Source organism: Lonchura striata, chromosome 3 (assembly GCF_046129695.1).
Source record: "Lonchura striata isolate bLonStr1 chromosome 3, bLonStr1.mat, whole genome shotgun sequence".
Classification (NCBI taxonomy): Eukaryota; Metazoa; Chordata; class Aves; order Passeriformes; family Estrildidae; genus Lonchura; species Lonchura striata.
In genome coordinates, this window is record NC_134605.1 from 10062326 (window position 1) to 10084760 (window position 22435).

The 22435-nt window shown below is 38.6% G+C and overlaps 1 protein-coding gene across 20 annotated transcripts in view; it reads left to right on the plus strand.

The window, feature by feature from the left end:
- ESRRG (estrogen related receptor gamma) overlaps positions 1-22435 on the plus strand; it is a 400282-nt gene that overhangs the window by 165047 nt on the left and 212800 nt on the right. For 6 of the 20 annotated variants that reach the window (XM_031504247.2, XM_077781880.1, XM_077781877.1 and 3 more), the window contains one exon: positions 119-177. The exons of 7 other annotated variants lie outside the window; for them this stretch is intronic. Coding sequence is in view for 7 of the 13 variants with exons in the window: in XM_077781871.1 (XP_077637997.1) it covers positions 119-177 (59 nt within the window). In the remaining 6 variants the exon portion in view is untranslated. Of the gene's footprint in view, positions 1-118; positions 273-7156; positions 7181-22435 lie in introns of those variants that run through there. 7 more of the 20 variants (XM_077781876.1, XM_021547559.3, XM_077781875.1 and 4 more) reach the window with 2 other exon arrangements.

Below are 22435 nucleotides of genomic sequence, written 5' to 3' on the forward strand. Positions count from 1 at the left end.
TTTCTAGGTTGTTTCTTTTTTCTGTATGTGCATTCTTATGTTATACAGTTTTGTTTTGTTTTGCTTAACTGGAGATTCATTTAGGCTTTACATTGACAGACCGTTTTCTGTTCTATAGGATTTGCTGACATTTGGGCTGTTTCATTGCCAGAGGAGGCTTTGTGTGTCCCAAAGGAAGTGAGTGATCTGGCCATAACAAATCCTGCCAAAATATTTTAACACCGTTACGATTTTCTAATGCAATGCGTAGTGAATGTGACTAGAAAAGGATGGTGAGTCCATGAAGGGGGTTCGCTCCCTCTCCTCTGCCATTTGTCTGGTGAAACGAGCACGCCGCAGCTGCCGGGGGGTGGGAGACCACAGCCAGCAGTGGGGGGGGGTGTTTGCCTCCTGAAGTGTGTCCCTTCAGGTGCTGCGAGGCTTAATCTTTAAACCAACCTTTCAAATTTTGCTCCTGCTCTTGAACTTTGTAGAGTCGCAGGGTCGTAAGAGACAGCGTTTTGGTGATGTTAAAAAATGTGTTTAGGCTGATGGAAGTGTTTAGTAAGTTTAAAAGGGAAATGTGTTAGACACTTATGGACAAGAGAAGGGTTGGTGGCTGAAGGTCCTGGAAGTTGACAGACTCTTGCCTTCAAAATGAAGAGTTGTCTCATACTTCAGAATAGTTTTGATGAGCATTATGGTGGCTCTTAACTATATGCAACTCTAGTTAAAATGATAGAACACAAAATTAAGTTCTCACATCTAGTGTTCAGGGGTTGAAGACAATTCAGACAACCTAATGCTTGGCTTAGAGCTGTAGGTATGGGAAAGCTAAAATTTATATTCCCAAGCTATTCTCTAGAGCAGCAAGTAAATTAACTGCTGTTTTTATAATACCTTGGTGATTTGTTTCTATTAAATTTAATACCATCCACTCCTCTCTCTCTCCCCCCCATCCCCACAAAAAACCCAACCCAAATATAACTAAAGTTAGTCTTTGGTGAGCAATTTAAAACCCAAAACCAGTAAGCAATTTGAAATGTGCTGACTGCAGAATATCAGCCATCATTATGTGTCCAGCATGTACTATGTTGGATTACTCTGGCAATTGGTTTCTGCGCCAGGGTAAACTCGTGTGTCTTTAGTCAATTTTACATTTATATACTTAAAAATAAACAAAGTAGCTGTGTGCACCAGCAAGTTTTACTGAAGGTAGAAAAGCTACAGAGAAACAGAAAAATTGAGCAATCCCACAGCTTTTGCTCAGGTGGGCATTAGTAAAATGGCCTTTTGCTGTTAATGGTCTTTCCCACTTGGATGTTTCTTTGTCTTTGAATATCAGATAGAATTGCAAGTTCTCACACTCGTATCCTGAGCTCTTGTTCAGGTTTTCAGCGCTCACACAAACATTCTGTTCCCTGTGGCCACCATATATGGCATTTCCCAGGTCCCAGGGGCAATGATGCTGTCCCCAACAGGAGGGAAGTGTTAACCTGGGAGTTAGGACTTACTTTCAGATTTTATTTTAGGATCTTAATACTCATAAATGAAATGGGATTCTTAACTCTGCATTTTTCTCATGCAAATCAATCTATTTCTAGTAATGAGCAATTTAAGTATTTTTTTTAATATTGTAGTTGCCATCTCGGGAAATCAGGATCAGAATTCAGGATGCTCAAATTAGGTGTTAGTGCATAGAGATATTCTGTTGATGAATCTATTATTAGAATGAAGCAGTACTTTCCCTGGGTCTGTTTCTTTTCACTGCTTTTGTCCCTTTTTCTCTCTCAAGTCATCTTGTGTAAGTTTATTCTTCTATTCTTTAATTTCACCTCACCATTTAATTAATTTCTACCAAAGACATGGGCTCTTTAAGGACTTTCTAAATTATTAGATCTTGTTACTTATTTGCAGTGAGTTCAAAACTGAGTTCCATTTTCTTTTGTCATAGTCTAGTTTTACCACTGTTCTACAATGGGACATTATTTGGGGCATTCTTCCCCAAAAGCATTCTTTATGCTGTCCTGGCTGTACTTTGTCTGCTTTTATAATATGCATTTGCTACTAAAAATTTTATATAAGTGAATGAGTGTTGTGTTATCCTTAATAACACAGGGATATAAATGTCATTCATTTTCTGGGTTTGGGTTTTTTTTTTGTTTGTTTGTTTTAAGTTTTTAATGGAAATTTCATGATATGCATCCTGTACATACAAATCTAATTTGTCACTCAGTAGAACCAAATGCATGAGGAGCTTAATCCTGATTTAATTTGTTTAAGAATAGGAAGTAAAACTACTTCTGTGGAAACCAAGGCACTTACTCAAGGCAGGGAGGTCAGGAATGGGATTCTAAAATCATAATTGGGTCCTGGAATATAAATTTGGTAAAACTGTATGCTCTCATTGTATCAGCTGTGGAGAGCATATGCTAGGAGATGCTTGTGTTCAAAATCAGGTTGCATAGTTAATCATTCTAAGAAATAGACTTATCACTTCATAAACTCTAGCAAAGACTGTTTTCTTTTCCAAACATTTAAATTACTGAGCCATTTTATACATTAGAACCCAATTATGACTTGCATGGTATTTCAAAGTTTTCAAAGCTGATTTTTTTTTAGGAACTGTGCACAGTCTGAGGCTTTAGCACTGAGTGGTTCATATTTTCAACTGTAGGGTTTTTTCTTCCAAAATACTGTTTCGAGAATGTTCATAACCAGACTAATCAGTACAAATCCCAAGCAGCCAGTTCTGGAACATGCTGCATGTCTCCTAAAACTAGCAAATCCCAGTGTGACCATTGAGCTCCGGAATATAGCTTAAAAATACTTTATTTCCTTTTTCTAAGATGGTGAAGACCAGGTTAAAGTAAAGGGTTTTTCTGCCACCTCTTTTTTGCCGCATTATACAGACTGTGTGCAAAACACATTCAGAAAGAAATAAAAATCAAGATATGTTGCAGGATTTTAAGGAATGAGATTTAGCTGCTACTGATCAGAAATACTTCTTTTAAACACCACCTTCTTGTTTCTAGGGGTCAGCTTAGCACTTGAGCTATATATCACTTTAAAAAGCCCCAAACCATCCAAAACTCCAGAATAATCTTTTGTCTTACTCATTTGGGTGCCGGGTTGTCAGCAGAGAAGTGTATTAATGTGAACCAGATCACACTGATTTGGTCAGGAAATTACCACTGTGGTTCTGTATAATGCAGTAGCTAGGCAGAGGTGTGTTACAAATATGAAGATATAAAAAATGCACATGACACTGGCACCATGATGAGACCACTTGCCAAAGGCACCCTAGTCCTGAGCATAGAAAGTTATTCCCAGACCTTTTGGGAATTAGTAGGATGGTGTTTGGTAAACATTACATTCCTAAATCAAAGCTTAGCTACCATGAATATGAGGGGAAATTAAGTTTATAAGATCAAGTACTCCTACTTTAAAGGCCAAACAAGAGTGAGAATAAGTTTTCAAAATCAGGAAGCTGCTTTATAAATACTGTCATGGACCCAGGATCCCTGTATAAGAAGAAACAAAGCTATTTGCTTTAACAAAAAGAACTTTAGAGTTGAGATGCGAGCCTGGTGCTTCTCTTCATGAAGAGATTGTATGAATGAAAGGTTGCAAAGATATTAGAATTTACTAAGTCATACTTGTCAATGACTTATCATGCTAGATATTTAAAGTTCAAGTGCTTGTTTGCTTTAGTTAAGTGCTCTGAAGTGCTTTTAAAAGTGTTGGCCTATTTATATAAATAAATTGAGAAACTCTATTGATAGTCTTCCTAGTCAGTGTGTGTTACCCAATATTTGAATATCCTTCCTTAAGTCCCAAAAAGATTTGCACTAGCGACTTCTAAAACACGTGAGGCTTTGTTAATGGAGCATTGTGTTATTTTATCATAGACATTGCCAGAAATGCAGTTTCTTGGTTGCACACAACCAGGAGGAGGAAATAGAGGGCAGTCAGTAGCTCAGAAACTTATTTATCCAGAACTTAAGTGTGACTTGAGAGGAAGAATGAGCTGGAGGCCTGATTTCCTCTTGGAACATTTGCAGTAGGGAATTAATACTTACATCTTTCCCACAGTTTTTCCCCTCTCCTGCTTAGCTGTGCTAACTCAGGAATCTCTTTTAGTGCTCCGAGTCAGGCAACCAAATTTAAACACATTCTCAAACCATGGTAAAATCCTGTTTGCACACATATGGCCACTCACAGAAAGGAAGGAAACTACCAACACTGCTAGTGAAGGTGAAGGTTGGGATGGTGATTACTGGCTTCCCCACAGTGATCCCTACATGGCAGTGCTGCAGTGCTTCCTTACTAGTTGTTCTCCTCAAAACATTGCTCTTCTGGAGTGATGTCCTTTAACCTAATGATACTGTTTGATACTGAAAGCCAAAGAATGTAATAAGATTGTGTATTAAAATTTAGCCTTTTTCTGTGGATAAAGAAATAAGCATTATTTGGAGGGATCATGGGGGAGACCTTATGCAGGAAGATCAGGGCAGTTATCTCCAGAAAAAGTAAAATGAATACCATTATCAACTATCCTCCAAAATGCAATGTAGTGTGATCAATAGAGTGCTGTCTTAAAAATAAAACTGCATCCTTCTTTAAAAAAAAAAGCAACAATCAGCTTGTCCTAATAATTTTAATCTGCATGTCCAGTCTTTTTGCCTACTTTAGTTACTGTTGGTGAGATAAAGGGGGTGTCATAAGCAGGTGAATTTAGAGCTGTTGCTAATTTAAACTGCATTTAATGAAACACAAGTTTGAGATATCTTACAAATCAGTGAATGTGGCATAGTTTGAAGATTGCTTTTGTCAAGTTTGATTAGCTCAAAGAGAAACCTTTTCTAAATATTGGTTGAGAGATTAATCAGACAATGTAAGACCTTGAATTATTCCTCATCACAGGAAAACAACATAATGTATTATCTCATTTGAAGACTGAAAAAATGTAACTTTTGAGGAATTAAAATTTGTGTTTTAAATATTCTACTCAAGGCAAAATTTCAGGCTGTTCCTTTTTTTGAGTGACTTGTAATTTTTCCATATTATGCTTCACTTTCTACAGCATATTCCCATATTACAAGCTGATAGTACCAACATCATTACATTGAAGGATGTTCTCATTATTGACTCCATTCTCAATTAATTATAAGTTTGTCATGTTTTAATGAGTAGGATTAAACTTTCATATTCCAAATATATGTCTTGCGTTGCTTGCTTAGAAGCTTTCTAAAGAGTGTGGCAGATCAACTTCTCTGAATCTTTAGAAGGAAACAAAATATTCTTTGTGCACATTAAAAAGTGTTTGCTGTATTTACAAACACTTGCAGAAAAGGTTTAATAGCTCTCTGCTTTGGAACAAAAGTATAGAATTTGGGCAAAAGCTGTGCTGGTCTTTTAGCCTTCCCTGTCACAAAAACTGTTGTTGTCTTCACTAAAATAGAAACTCATATAGATCTCTGCTATGTCCTGTAAAATAAAGGATGGCAAAAGGGAGAGTAGCACTGATATATTTCAGGCATACCCTAGTTTTCACTGGATGATCTGTATTCCTCTTCAATAAATCCCAGCTTCTTTCTATGGCCTTTTTTCTCCCCCCAAAATGAGAAGGTACTTTGTACTTTTACTTAATTGCCCTGTCTCACAAAACCGTGGCACATTTGCATGGAAGCTGCTGCCACCTGTGCTTTTCAGATTCGGTCCAGTGCAGCTCTGCAGGGCGTCTGTCAGGCTTTCTCTCCTAACTTCACTGTGCATTATTAGGTCCTGTTTGCTAACATAGATCCTGGTCATATTTTCTAGCAGAAGTTTTGTGTTCATTTGTCTTTTATTTCCTTCTGCAACTTCACACTTTTCTCATTAGTATAGATTGAATAATTTCTAGGAGTGCTTCTTCTTTTGCTTATTTGCCTGCAAAACATACACACAGGATGGATGCATTCTAGACCTCTTGTGGGTTCACTTCTGCTGATTTCAGTATGCTTAGGGGGTTTTTCCCCCCCAGTATATCAGTAATAATTAGGCACCTGTAAACAATAAGCACCAGTAAGTTTGGAGTCTGTGTCAATGTAGATAGGTGTCATAGTAAGGGCAGGTAATGAAATTCTGCAGCAAAAGGATCTTTCATTCAATATGTTTTTACATTGCTTGTTTAGCCTGTGTTGAATTAAAAGTAACCTTGCAATGTGAATAGCAATGTCAAGTGATATCACAGTCTGGCTAATAACACATGAGCATGATTTCGAGAGGGCTGGACCAGCATGGCCCACACCAGGTAGGATCCCAAAGTCCTGGAAAATGCTGGGCAGCAATCCACACCCCAGGCCATTTCTCATGAGACCTGTTACTACAAATAGCCCGTGGCTACATTTGGGTATTCAGGTTTCGACAGGATGTGGCTGCTCTTTCTCACTTACCAGATGGCTTTTCATGTACCATCACCTGTCCTCCTTGCCTCACTAACAGAGTTGTGACAAGAGCTGTCCTGGTGGTTGTGAAAGCTGCTTTCTGCATGTGGCCATCATAATTATCACATGTGGGCACCTTTATTTAGCAAGTCCAGACATACATTACTGGTGTGAATGTCTTATGTTTGGGTACATTCATTTTATATCATTTATACAATGAGTGTGGGGTGGTGATATTTCACAGCCTAATCAGAGAGTTAAACCTGTGCAAAACCTGCTTGATCTAAGGACCAGGCTTTGCATGTCTGTATGACAGGGGATGAATTTCTTCATACTCTCCTGTTTGGAGGACATCTATGGCTCAGTTGTGCATTTGCACTGGTTGAAAGTAATTTGGTAATCCCAAACAAGTTAATGGAGGTTTTGTACTCCACTTCCCCATCTCCTGTCCTCAAGCACATTTTGTGCAAGGACCATCCTTATCATCAGCATCTGTCTTTTGAGTGATGATTTACTTGCCTCTGGGTCCCTGTCCCTTTATGCAATACCAGATCTAAAATTACATCTGTCTGAGATCTTGACATGATCTCAAAGAATTAATACTGATTTCAAAAATGTATTGCCAGGAACTACATGTAATATTGCTTTAAATTAACCAGTAATTATTCAGAATCATGTAGGAAAGAGTTAAAAATACTAAACAAAAAAAAAATCCCTTTTCCAGGCAACTGGACTCCTTCCTTTCAACACAGCTGTTGCAGGAGGTTTCAATGGTATGAATAAATGTATTTCTTTTAACACTTTTGTTGTTTAAAATGCTATTGTTTCATCTGAGGTGTGAGGAGATGTGCTAACCTTGTCAATGTGGGTGCAGTAGAGCAGAAATGATAACTGTATATACTTTTTTTTTATAAATATACAGAGAGTGTGTGTGTGTGAGAGAGAGAGACAACTTATTTAAATCCTGAATACAGTCAGACCTCATATGCATTGTTAAAAAAAAGCCCTAAAGAATTGCATATGGATTAGGGGGATGAATATTCTATTATTTCAGTCTGTTCTGCTGATCTTCTTATTGTGACTTTGTGCTTCAGAAATCTGCCAGGAATTTGGCTTTGCTGTACTAGACAGTAATTTTAAATGTGTATCAAGCACTTGATAGTGTATGATTTGCGTGCTGTTGCATTCCCATTCCCTAAATTTTCCACCAATTTATTACTTTTTTCATAGTGTTTTAATATTTCAGGATGATGAATATATACAGCATCATTAAAAGTAAATAAAAAATGCATGAAATTAAAAAATGGAATATTAGATGTTTCTTTGCTGTAATCCCTAGGTCCAATAGGAATGAAATGTCTCTGTTCTGTCAAGTAATCCCTAAACATGATTAGGGACCTTGTAGTTTCCACATAGCCCACATAATATTTGTATCATATAAGCCTATTTATGTAAGGTTTGAGTAAAAGTTGTTATTAGAAGACCTATAAACCTATTCTGCAATTCAAAAAGATATGCTTACCTCTTAATCTCTGTACTTCTATTATTTTGCTGGAGATGGCAATATGTCTTTAATTCATATTTCAGAATTCTGTTGCATCTTTTGGGTACTTATATTGTTCATTAACAATCCCATTGAAATGTATTTTTAAGACAGAGGACTGAGTTCAACAGTTCATCTACTCATGCAGCTTCTCCTTAAATCCTCATTGGAAGGGATGTGCATCTCTTTCTAGGTCTCTCCTTTGGCATCTGGGTTTAATCTGACCTGGGGGTCTGGAGACGGAGAGATGGTTTTTCTCATTTTGGGGAAGGGAAGGTGGAAAGAGGGAGGGGATTAATTTTCTCTGTTTAAGTCCTGTGATAATATATTTTCAGTGATGGAGGTGCTTCTGGCAGCTCCACAGAAAGTTTCAGAAATCAGCTTTTGATTTGATGAGTCCATAGCAGAGTTTTGGGGAGAAATAGCTAGGAAGAAGGAAAATGGGGAAAAGCATTGAATGACAAAAGAATAAGATAGGAGAGACAATGGACATTTCCAGCTGTTTCTTGTGACACAGTTGTGTTGCAGGTGCAACAAACCAACACTTCCTATGTTCTGGCTCAGCTTCTTGCCTGGGCAGCAGAAATGCTCATAGTCCCAGTGTTGTTAGGTTGAATTCATTAATATGCAGAGGTATTCCAGTTCCATGGTAGCACAAGGAAGATCAATAAATAAATAAGAATAGTAACTTAAATACTTCTATGATTTGAGTAGGCTTTCACAAATAAAATATTTTAAAATGATACTAGGGGTCAGCTGTGGCAATTCCATATTTCCCATAAGAAAATTTGAGATTATATTAACCTTGGGCTATCTACTCAGAAAAACCCTGTGGAAATACACATGTATTGCTTTCCATACTGCACTGAAACTTACTTTTATTTCATTTTCAGCTGTTAGGGTGGCATTTGAGCAATAGCCCTATTCTTGTATTTATGAACTAAGAGAAGCAAAAAAACTGCTCACTGCTGAGCCCAGGGATCCTCTTCCAGGAAAACTGAGATCAATAACTGTTATCAAGTCTTCATTTATAGGGAGTGTTAAATGACCACAAAGTCCTGACATTCTTCAGTTAATATAGGTTATGCTTAAAACCAGGCTATCTACCCCCTGCCCCCCACACCAAGCTACCATAGTCAGAAATTTTGATCTTTGGTATAATTTTAAGCAGTCACTTTCTGTTGTTACAATTCCTTTTTAGCTGGAGGGACTCTATTACAGCAGAACCAATAAGTTAGAGGTGAACCGTGGTTTCCCTCACCAACCTCCTCCTTCCTGCAAGTAGTAGAAGGTGGGAATGAGATGATGATACTTGAAGCTCATTTTGTCATCCAAGGCAGAGATTTATAATTATTATTACAGTTACTCTTGGGTTTTGGTAATCGGCAAAAAGGGAAGTGCACACCCCAACCGGAACAGAACAACCCCTGAAAACTGAAAAGCCTTGCACACAGATGAGTTTTCAGATGCCTTTATTCCCTCAGTTTAAGTGGAAAAGAGGGATTTGGGAAAGCAAGAGCTTAATTTAGCAAAATAATATTATGCTTTTGATCCTTAAAATGAATGAATTATTTGGATACTTAGCAGTATAATGTCTTTGAATAATGCTGGTACTTAAGTTGGAAAAAATGATATTGTCAGTGTGCTGTGTTTTCCTCTTATGATGTTTTTACCAATTTGGCATTTATGGGAAGCAATATCATTGTTGAGAAGTTTCCAAATTGCTTTTTATAGAAATCTGAAGAAATTAAATCTCCTCCTTGTTATGAAAATGAAGTGATGTCTTGAGACACTGGTATATTAGCACAAATCTGTAGAGACAGTAAGCCAAATTCTGCTTGCAGTTATTGTGTGACCACTTTTAATAGCTTCAGGAAGCTGTGTTAGGTGTAGGTTGTTGCAGGGCATTGTAAATAAGCACCTGCTTAACTACAGCATGTGAGCAGCAGTGAGAGGCAGTGAAACATCCCAGCCCTTTCCCCTTTCCCCTCAGACTGTGTGACTCAGGACATATTGGAAAGAAACACAAAAAATGGGTTGGAAGTGAGACCAGTTCATGGGCAGTCCAAGCAAGCCACTGTTTAGAGGGGTGCGGTGCAGAATTATTTTGACTCAGAACCATAATGGGTCTTCATAGCTGGATTTAAACCACATAAAAGTGCTGTATGTGATGTGTTTAAATTCACTGACAGAATTAAGGCAGGACCAAGGCAAGTGCATGATTGATTTTCACAAATACAATCAAATCTAAGAGATGGAGATGCAAGATGGATCAAATTTTAAGACCTGATTTACCTACATCAGGTATTTAATGGGATGCTTAATTTGATTGCTTCACCAAAAACTACTCACAGTAGTAAAGCCACTGACTAAATGTCTGTGCAATCAAGGGATCTGTGTGCATCTACATCTTGATCATCTTGATTTCCATGTACAAATAACCAGCAATTAATGGTTCAGAATTACTGCAGGGAGTGGTTTAAGGTTCAAAATGGCAACTCTAGGGTTTGGGGGTCCTTTAGCATTCTTTCACAATGTTTTTTAGGGGTACAGACAGGCTTGTGCAAGTCCATGTAAAAAGGTGATTTTTAACTTGGGTTGCAGAAGGCTCTTCACGGCTACAGCTAGAAGCCATCTCTCTTCAGCAAGGTTGGATGCTTTTAATAATGAGATTTAGGCACTTAATATTAAACCAAACATATTAGCCTACTCCTGTGTAGCCTAAGTGTCCCATTACGTGGGTTTGTTGATAAAAAATCAGGAAAGATCTTTGAATAGAGAGATGACAGCTATTACATGTATTTTGTAGCAATCACAAGGCACTGTACACTTTCTTCTTGGGATTTAATACATTTCTGAGTGAAAAGTCAGCAGTCAGTCACTCTTGTGACTGTTTTTATTTATTTTTTTATAATTTGTCTCATTGTAATGTGTATTAAGTACATTAGACTATCAGACCAAGAGTGGTGAAAATACTGATAGAGTGTTGAAAATACTGATACGTCCTCATTATTTTTACTGTAGTATTTCTAAAGTAGTGAATCATCAATTACATTTAGTCTTTTTATTTCCCATAGCACAGCTACAACAATTGAAATGCTCACAGTCTTTTTCAGCACTCATTTGAGTTCAGGGAAACTTTGGCTGTTTTCTCACAGTAACCTTTACAATGCAACCGATAAACATTAGTTTTGTTTTAATGACTTCCAAATAATGTCATATTTAAATGAAATGCAGTTTGCCTCAGCAGGGTTCTTTGAATTTATGAGCATTTTTGTCCCATATCCTACAATAATGTGACAAATATTTGCATTTTTACTGTTTTCTTGAACACTTTTAAACACCCGTTTTTAGGAGACTTCAGATTGCTTTTGAACATATTTGAATGCATTTTTAGCTATCACCAAGCTTAAAATAGGAACCCCTTTTTCAGCTTATCTTTATTAAACACCTGTAAAAATCAGTGGTATTTCTTTTTTCTTATAAAGCTTTCTTCCTTTAACAAATGCCAGAAATGCTGCACTGTTTGTTGCAGTATGGGCTTCTTTTCTTGGTGGTAATGGGCAATAAATGGTCTGGTAATGTCTCTTCCATACACACAGGCATTTGCCTGCCTGAATATCATAAACAGAAACTTAAAATTGTAGTGAAATGCATCTGATCTTTACTTATAATCAATTAATATTAGAAATGCCAGGCAGCTTTTAGAAGATATCCAGAATTAAATCTTAGAAATTGATCATTCTGCACAAATGAACATGCTTACAATAAACCTCTGATTTGAAGAGTAGGTGGCGAGGCATGGCAGTGGCCAATTATTTATATTTTCTTATTGAATATTCACTTCCATTTTTTTTAAAAGCATGGGTTTATTTGTCAGGGGAGGGATTTTTGTGGTGTTTGGGGTGTGTCTGTTGTTTGGGGTTTGCTCAGACAGGTACTTCAGAAGAAATGTTATTATTAAGCATCTTTATAATGTAAGCATGGAGTTAGCAGGTTAATCTTGTTCTTGGAGGCAGTTTCACAGAGTTTTTCATGTCTTGGCTGGGTTAAGTTTTGTTTTCACGTGCTTTTTTTTAAAGAATGTATATTGGCTGCTTATTTTTAAAGTAAGTTTTCATGTGTTGGACCAAATTAAAAAGAAATCAATCACATTAATTCATGCATCTTCATCCAGTCATATTAAGAACTCGTGAACATTCACGGAAGTCAGTGGGAAGGTTTCTGTATTGTTGTTCTCCTGCAAAAATAACTTCTGTGTGTGGTTTTTAGTAAAAAAACCCGGCCAAATAACATGTACAGAATTTTGTAAGTGAAAGAAAATAATTTAAAATAAGATTGTGGTTACTTACCAGTCTGCATTTTGAGCACTGTGTTAGATGTTGTTTAAAATTAGACTTCCTTAATGGACTAGTGAGGGAAGGCGGGAGTGAAAACAAGAAAAAGATGACAGAAGTAAATACGCTCATAAATACAGAAACGACATGTTTGCTTTTGTGGCCTTTGATCAAGCCCAGGAGTTTACTTTCAAAGGACGTCGCGGGATGCTTGGGAAAGGAACAAGCACCCGGCGTAATTGGGAAGGGGGAAGGTGTGCAGCAGGGCGGCTGCTGCTGCTCCTGCCTCTCTGATAAGATTGTAAGAGTTGCCAATATCAGTATTCAGCCTTGTAGCGTGTCAGGGCGCTTTCATGTGAACTGAAGTGAACTGTCTGTACGCGCTCCTTCCCAGCGCTCGGCGCCGCATTGAAGTCAGGGGAGAGCTAAAAAAAAGATTTGAGGATTGCCCAATTTGTTCTGACATAAAGAGATGTTTAGCTCTGTGAAAGGTGGTGGAGGCAGAGCGCCTGACTGACATTTCAACAGGCTGTCTGCTGGGATTGCTCACTTCATGTCCCTTCATATTCCTGCTGTGTCCTGCGCGAGTGCTCTTGTCTGATCTTCACAGCGAGAGAACCAAGAGTCCCCTGGGCTTCGGTGCTCAATACCTTGTTAGACGGGGCGTACGATGCCACAGCTCCTTCTTTCATCCTCGCTTTTGCTCTAATGTTTCAGGCTTCTTTCAAGTCCAATTTTTTTTTTTTTTTTTTTTAAAGTGATTTGCTAAAATAACTGACTGTCTCCTAATCGCCTTGGTCTTCTCTTGGCACTACTAGATGTGGGTGATAAAAATACATGGAGGGGAAGAGAATAAAAAATCCCATTAAGTCAAAGCTTTAAGCATCGTTCTGTGCTTTTGTTTTTAAATTAGGGTGCATTGACCTCCTTTGGCTGGTTTAGAAAACAGATGATAGAGAATACTCCTTGAACAAGCAGTGGGAGGTATAACATGTTGATAATAAAGCTGAGACAGTGCCTGATCAGGAATGGTGAACTGCATACCAGGGGCTGCAGGGAAGTTTAGTTGTTGAGGGTCTGTGTGCTTTTACAATTCCAAACGTGTTGTGATGCATTCTGGCATGCCACATCCTGTTAGATCACATCAGGGCAGACCATGGAGCCAAATAACACTAAGAACATGAATTAATGGGAGCTAATGCTCACCTTTTATTCCAGGAGCATTATCAGGTACCTTGTTAGCCACAGTTCCTATCTGGATTCAATCCTCCTAAAACAGAGATGATATTAAAGATATATGTATTATGTTTTGGACAGATAGATACATCATTTTTCATTAGCTTTCTCAAAATACATTAATTAATGGATGTAGTTTAATCCATGTTAAGCCATTACAATTATTCACATACTGCACTCATAGTCTTCCTTTACATCTTTTTAAAGGCACTTCTTTCCCTCAAATGTATTATTGCTGGTGGCAAAAAGCAGAATGGTAACATACTCTGCTTCCTGTAGATCTGGGATCCCTACACTGTGAACCCAAAAACACATTGCATGGATTCCATGGTGCATATGGCTGCCACTGCTCAAGTTTCCCCTCAGTTTCAATAAACAGCTCTAATAAACATCTCCTCATCTCTCTCTCATCTGGAGATGCAATTGTGTGTCTCACCAGGCTAGAGATTTCTGATGCAGACCCCTATTCCCAGATATACCTTCCAAACTTTTGTGTGTAAAGCTGCACCCTTGTTCCTTCCACAGTGCAAGGACAGCTACAAAAACCAGTGACCATGAGTAGCTGCATGGTTTCCCTCAGCCAGTGGCATATCTAGTCTCATATTCTGTTTGCTAGAACCAGCAACAACTTCTTTTCCTGCAACAGACTGAACAGGTGGATGTTAAAACTAACTTCTTATCATTTCTGTAGCACCTACAGCCCAGAAGAACTGAACTTATATCAGCACACTGTCACAATTTGAGGGTGTTGTATAGGTGCTGTAGAGGTCTCGTCAGGCTATTCAGAAGACAAAATTCCAGACCTTTGAAGTTAAAATTACCAGGGAATTACCCAGTGAGCTTTCTGCTGTAGGTACAGTCCAGGTAATACCAGGAGGTTTTAAAAAGGGGCTTGATAGATCTCAGACACACCAGAAAAGGCTCTCACAAAACACAAGGATCATTTAGAAAATGGGATACCAAGGAGGTAGTGCCAGTTGTGCCCATCTTAGTTGGTGGGGTATCCTGAACTCCTGTGGGTATTTCAGGGTGGAGAAGCATACTGGCAAAATGTCTTCATCCTTCAAGCTGCGGTCCAACAATTTATGGTCTAAGTCTAATTTAAACATGTGAACAATTATTCAGGAGATGTGTGGGGACAGGCTGTGTGTAGTGCTACATACATTTAGTGGTTTACTGCGTTGAATGCTAAGCAAGGGCTGTGTGCTCCCAGTAGGAAGGATGCCAGTGCACGCAAGATGTTCACAGGTACAGACAAATTCCTGTTGGTGTGTGTGTGCTTGCAGGCTTGCTTCCTTCCTATTTGCTTTTGTATACACGTATCATTATGTAATATTTCACCTATATCATTAATTTAATAGTTTTATGAAATTTGTACTTGCTTGTGCAAGCATAATAGGGAAGCCCATGCTGTTAACTGAAGTTGATTGTTTTCAAACCACTGGTTACAGAACTTACCATCAATTTAACAGAAGTTGTGTTTATTTAAAAATTGACTTAAAAGACAGTAAATGACTTGATGACTCATTAAATCAATTTAAAAATTGACTTAAAGTGCAGTAAGTGACTCATTAGGTTAAGCTATAGGAAAACACCCAATAAAAAGAAGAAAAAAAGAAACCTGGCAGGAAGTTGTAGGTTCATATCCTGATTTATTTTTGTTCAGAATAAAATGGTCTGATTACCAAAAGTGGATGCAAGGACATCTACCTGACTATTATGAAATACTCAGGTAGTAAAAGCAGTGCCATTAAGCAAAGGGCCAAGTGTCACTGAAATACTTCCCTGATTTTTATATCAGTAAATGAAGTTTACAATAATGCTTTGGCTGGGAGATACTGAGTTGCATAGCAGGATGCTTTTAAATTACTAATGTTGAGCAACTGTTCTATATGTCTCAGATTTTTTGAACATAATGTCTATATGTTAAACAGTTTTCTATGGTATTTAAAAATTGACATTTCAAAGAGTGTAATAGCATAATGAAATGTAAACTGAGAACAGGAATGAGTTAATTAGACTAATGATCCCTTGACTCCTTTATTAGCCAGCTCTTTAGAAATTGGGATTAGCTTTGTTTTCTCTGCTGAATAAAGACAGGAGGGATGATGTTGATTCTAGTAAATGACAGCACCAGAAGAAATTAGTGTTTTCCTGTTCGTTATAGGTTTCATCATCTGAGATAAAAATTTAGCCCTCCTGTATGCATCCCTTGTTTCATTACACTTTGAGTTTCACTTGGATTGAAAGAGAAATCAGGAAAATAATTTAGGAATGCCTACTGATTTCATATCATGATTTTAAGGGTGATCCACTCTATGTGATTTCTGGTCTTGAAACTTTACAACTCTTTGTGCAAACCTGGAGTAGATTGGGTTTGAATTTAAATGAAGTTTCAGAAAAGGCCAGTTTACAACTTTTTAATCTAGGTTTTGAACACTTAATTTGTCCTCTCTAAAAGAGTGATTTGCACATCTCTACTGCTTTTAAGGGCTATCAAGAAGTATGAGAATTATCTCTATAGTGGTTCAAACCAAGCATGCACAGAGAAACAAAATCTTTTTTACGACAAATAGGAGGATTTGTAAGTCAGCAGCTGCTAGTGAAACAACATCATTAAAACTTCTAGCAATTCCAGACCTTGCTCTCGGGACTTGCTCAGGCCAAGCAAAACCTTAAATAAAGTGCTGAATTATAGGCAGGAAAAAGAAAAACAGAATTTAAATTGGCAGGAATTAGCGATGATTCACTAAGCTAATTTCTTCCCTCTGTTTCCCTTGTGTGATGGCGCGTGGAGTGGCGCTGGGATGAGGGAGGGCAGAGTTGGAGCTGCTGACAGCCAGCTTTTAAGTTTGGATTCTTTCTGGTAGGTCTTTATCCTGCAAAGTAATGAGCTCGTCAGCTTCCCCTGAAACCTATAGGTATCGAGGGCACCCAGCGCCGTGCAGGATCAGATCTTTAACGAATGCCTGAGGAATACAAAATTTATCACACAAATGAGGCGACAGAGAGGAGGTGGCAGCAGCTGAGTTATGAAGCTTTTTACTTACAGGCAGGGTTAGTTTGCTATCCTGAACACCCTTGTTAAGCCTTCTGTGAGCACCACACTGAAGCAGAAGTAATAATGCCACTTGTTTATAGTCCAGTGTTTCCAGCTTTCTGGAGGGTGCTTTTGGTGGCGGGATGGCAGTCAGCACGCTCGGGTGTCACTGCTCCTCTCCTGCTTTGTGGAAAGGAGCATCTGGAGCCCATCACATGCCTGTTGGTTGTTCCCTAGGTGCTGCTGGGTGGCTCTTTGGTGTGATGCTCACTGGGTGCTTGGTTTTGGCCTGTCCTGGGCAGGGGGTGCAGCCTGTGCGTCGTGCGTGGCAGAGCCGAGCGCTGCTCGCGGTCCATCGCCGCGCCCGACCTTGCGGCTCGCTGTTAATTTGAAGTAGCGGAATTAAAATTTTCCATTCTTTTGCATTGTCATGCCTCACGTTGATAAGCACAAAGAAATGTAAATAAAAAAGACCTATTTCACAACCCTAGCTACAACCTTTTTGTTTTATGACAAAAGACAGTTAATTAGCATACTAGCAGTAAGCAGCCTTCCCAAACTCGTGCTAATTATGTATTCTGTTGACCGTGACTCCAGTCATAAGGTAATTGGCTTGCAGCAACATGACATTTCAAATCATCTCTTGAAATTACATCAAAAAGCCAGCCTGTTTTGTTTTGATAGGGGAACAATCAATTTGATAAGTGGTAACACAGCTCATTGTTTCACATTAATTAGACTAATTGCAGCATGTTAGCCTCTGAAATAGACAGAACTTGGAGAAGACAAAGGCTGTGGCCTTTAGCATGCAGTGCATGTGGTGGTTCCACTTGCTTGCACATACTGTAGGCAGAAAACAGAGTTGTTAGGATTCAGCCTTGCGGGAGACTGGGTGTTAACAGTGGTTTGATGTGTTATGCTTAATCCACTGGCTTTCAATTATAAGATCTATGTTCAAAAAAATCCCAGAGAGAGGAAGAGGGGAAGAAAAAAAAAAAGCCATTTCAATACTAATGGTGACAAAAAGTTTTTGGTTGTCTTCTGTGTTGAGTCTCCTGAAAGACAGACCAGGGATCTGGCCACAAGATCTCTTCTAAGTTTTGGCACTGAGAGATATGATTTAGTGGTGGACTTGGTACTGCTGGACTCAATCTTCCAGCCTAAATGATGCTATGATTCTATGTTTATGGACTGAAAGACTTCTCTTTGAGGAGCCTTTACTTTTGTTCTTGCTTTTCCTGCCTGTTCCCTCTAGTGTTTTATTTCTTAGGATACCTCAGTTAGGTGATTTTTATTTTCACTTTCATATTTGCTTAAGAATAATGTATGGGGGAAGAAAAATAATGCATAATGGATGGATTACTGAAAACAGATAGTAGAGATGCATAACCCACCCACGCATTTCTAATTTAGAGCATCTTTGCCCGCTGTTGAGATTACCAATTGTACTTAGCTCTGTGATGATTTTTGTGATCATCTGTAGATTGACATGGCCAAATGAATTTTGCTTGTGACCTAATTGAAATATAAACCAAAGTTTTAAGAGATGAAAAGTTTAAGGGGTTATCTCAGTCCACAGGTTAGGCTAACTTCATTCCACAGCCTGGTACAGTGGTTCTTGCACATCAAATCCAACATCAGGCCACTGGATATGTAAAAATATTTTATTTGACCAGTACATTGCTGGTACATTTGGTAAACACGGTAATAGCAGCAGCTTTTCAGTCTTTGAGAGAGACTGGATCCCAAAACTATATGCATGAGACCAACCCTGCCTTTTCTTTTACATTTCTGTAGTCTGTATGTACCATCAGATTATTTTACCTTCTGTAGTTACCTCCATTCAACAAAATCAATCTTTCTTCGCTTAAAAAAAAAAAAAAAAAAAGGGTAGATTAAAACCAAACGAAAAAAGAGAGAGAGGTTAGGGAACAATTCTTAATCATTGAATTGCTTACATGAAAGCTGCAGTTCTTCAGTTGCTCTCTGTGGAAGGGAAGATTTTTATTTTGAAGTGAGGTGAGGAAATTTAGGCAAGTCTGGGTACAGACTTCACTTACACATCTTTGCTTCTGTTACTCCTCCTCACACACATGCCCCAGTCATTGACTGGTTAGACAGTAAAACCTCTGGGGCAGAGATTTTGATAAAGTCACCAAGAGTCTGTGTTTGTGGAAGTGTCATTTCATTTAAATTAAAGACTTTGTTCTAACAGCTGAACATTCTATTTGCTCATGGAAGCTCTATTTTTATTAGTTTTGCTTATGCTTTATGTTGGCCCCTTAACAAGTGGTCATAAACTCTGTTTTAGATCCAGCTACCAGTGACTTCATACTACTGATTTATTTCTATCATTTACCGGCAAGAATATATTTTTTAAAACTTAATCTAAGCAAATCATGCCTCTCAGTCTTCTTTCTCCTGTGCCCTCCATTTACTTTGCTCCTTCTTCAACATTTAAACCACCTTCCATTGAGCTTAAAATTACGCCCGGATTAGCGATGTAACTACCCCAGTGTGCTGCTCTTACTAAAAAGTCCTGCGTTTATACAGGAGGTGAATTGGAAAGAAGCAGAAGATTGGAGCCTTTTAGCATTCAGCTTAAGTGCTGGTTCCACTTGCCTGAGCACAAGCTGGAGCTGGTGCTGTTAGGATGCAAGCCTGCACCCTCGCTGTCACTGCTGGTCCTTCTCTAGTCAGGTTCCTGCTTGGAGCAGAGCAAATCTTTGCTCAGTTAAGCGAGCGTCAGTCACTGGCAAGCTTGGCTGCCAGCCCAGGTTTGTTAGACTTTTCTGTGCTGCACCTGAATGAGATATTGAGAAGACATGGCTACCTAAACAGAGCCTAGAAGCTGTAGATGTATTAAAAAAAAATAATTAAATTGTCAAGGGGATGACAGAATAATTTTGAGAATATAAGTTATACTTCCAGCGCTCGCCCGGGAGGTTTGCAATAAGGAACCTGCACTGCCTGCTTGGTGACACGTCCTGTGTGATCTTGTTTAAATACCTTTCTCTATTTTCTTGAAATCCAAGACTAGAAGGTATTGCTGACTTCTGACAGAGAAACAGGGGCATGGGCAAAACATAGCTTAGCAAGCTAAAACACATTGATACCATCCTGCAAAGGTGCTGAGCTCTTTCAAAGGTGCCAAATGACTTTGGCTTGCATCAACAGTGGGCACTTAACTGCATGTAGGATTGTGCTTTTAAATTGCTGGGCTACTATCCAGTCAAAGTCAACAGGACCACCTTCAAATGGAAAAGGAATGGTGAGAAATAAAGTTGCAAAGTTTTTGGGTTGCATGAAGGCATAGGCAGCGGGTACTCTGCACAGCAAATTGAGGAAAATCAGGAAGAGAGTAAAACGAGATAAAATAGGAATAGTTTTTAAATAGGAATTGCTGGCAGAGCTATTAATCACACAAGTCTTTGAGCTGTAAGGATTGCATGAGCGGAGCTAATACGAAAGGAGAGAGATACTTTGCCGATATCCTGAAATAGACTGTTAAAAGCAACAAGGAAAATTTAAGGGAGATAATGTCTGAACAGATTAATGACATGTAATGATAATTTTTAAAACCCCAAATCTACAGAAAAACCCCAAATCTCTTCAAATATCCAAATCCCCATGTGTGACTGTTTTTTTTTTTTGGGTTTTTTTGTTTGTTTGTTTGTTTTTTTTTTGTTTTTGTTTTTTTTTTTGTATGGGACAGCCTTGTAATAATCGATTTTGCAAGTTGCTGGTGTTGTTATACAGTCTCAGCTCTGAGCTTTGACTCTGATCTCATTTGCACTAGTCAAATAAATCAAACTTTCTGCTGTTTCTCTGTCTATACACTGCAAGAGGGACCAGAATGTGGACTCTGCTAGAGTCTGTGTGGTTTTTAGCAGATTTCACAGCACATCTGAAGCAGGTTTGAAAAGGAGGAGAAAAAAGCATTTGTCATTGCTGCCTAAGGTAGGCCAGCACCTGCTTTCTGCAGACTGCCAAACTAAATGGGGGACTTAATGCAGGTAGGGACCTTTTGTCTGAAAAGAGGAATCAAGAATCTGTGAATATAAGACAGAGACCTGAGACATAACTTGTATTATTGCATTTCTTGTCAAAATCTACGCCACCATCTTTGAAATGATGGCATCATTGCAGCAGATTCAGGACAAATTGACCACAGGTTGAGGACTTTGCACAGGGATTTTTTTTTTAAAGTCCTCTTCTTGCTATTCCTATGACCTTCCACCCCTAATGTGCAATTGTAGCTGTTTAATGAAAGAAAACAAACTTAAATTCTGCACTGACCCAGACTTGTGAAACAAGGAGGGTTTTCAGTGAAGCTTTCATAAGCTGTAAATCTGTAAAATTTAGCTCATATTACATTCTCATTGAAAATGGGTTATATGATAATTTATGTTGAGCTGATCATAACTAAGCACCTCATAGTAGTGTCCTTCAAGAAATTTTAATCAAGATTGTCTTTCTCTCTCCACCTCTCTTGGTGCAATTTCAAGAGGTTTATTTGCATGTCAATCCGCACGTGTCACTGGAGTTATTCCACTGAAGCAAGCACAACATCCCGGCTGCGTACGTGTTTTACAACAGCATAATGTCAGGTGACTCTCTGCATTTATTTCTGATTTGTGCTAGTGGGAGAGTCAGGCCCTTAATTCTCTTAAGCCCTGAAAACAGGGATATTTCCAAGTGCCTCTCAGATCTGTTTTCCAAGTCTTTTTGTGCTTTGCAGTGACTGTGCAATGAACAGTGTAGGGGGAGAAAGTGTGGATCCTATGAAAATCACTGAGCTGGTCCAATCTTTTATTTTAGAATCAGTGTCAAAAGGTGTTTCTAAGTATATTTGACATTTACTTTTAGAGGCCTGTTTTCTCTTGAGGTTTTCCCCCTCTTTGTTGTATGGTGCACAGGAAAGGGATTCCAGAGTGGTGTCTTGGGCAGCAAATACCTGGAGAGTCCTCTCCAGAACCAAATTGCCAAAAGCTCTTTACATCTAGGACCATCTTTTTTTACAGTATTTATGCAGTCTTTAATATGGTGGGGTTGTACGGCAAGGCCAATTACTCCATAATTGGTGATAATTAACAGTTTCCCACCTAAGTATGTATAATCAAGACAAACAGGGTGGGGAGAGGTGTGTTGGTAAGAGTGGGTGTGTTGATTTCTCATGCAGGCTTTTTTTTGTTTCATAATTAAAGGCTTATGGTATGAAGTTACAAATGGGTGGACTCCTAATAGAATCCTAGAAAGGATAAACAAGTTTTAAACAGATTTTTGAATGGATGTTGAAGACAAAGACTACAAGCTATGGCCAGGGACGTTTGTTTCAAGAAACGCAGCAGAACAGAATTTTAGATAATGCATTAATCACACTACGTGTCAAGCTTGACAGCCAAGGTCTAAGTAGTTTTCATGCCATGGTGAAGCTTTGGATTTGAAGGTAGGAGACTTGGGATTTGTTGAGCAGGGACTGAAGTGGAGGAGTAGGAAAACAGAGGTACAGGAAACATAGTTGGACAATGGTAGTTGTAGCCACAGCAGGTGAAGTGGCTGGGGGAGGCTGGGACAGTGGAAGTTGAGACACTGGTTTGTGGTCAGACAGTTTGCAACTTGCTCTGTATGGAAAAGTGAGGGATGTTCAGTATATTTGCCCCTGGAGCCTACAAAATCAGTAGTCACTACCAGGCTTCAGATTTTCTAAGTTACATAAAATTAATGGAGATATGCTGCAAACCACTCCTCTCTCTCCCACTCTTTTGCTGCATTTTGTAGGTTTTTGTTTGGTTGGTTTTTTAGCTTTTCCTTCCTGCCAGTAAGCATTGAAAGTTCAGGCAGAGGTATTTTCAAATTTCTTTTACGTCCC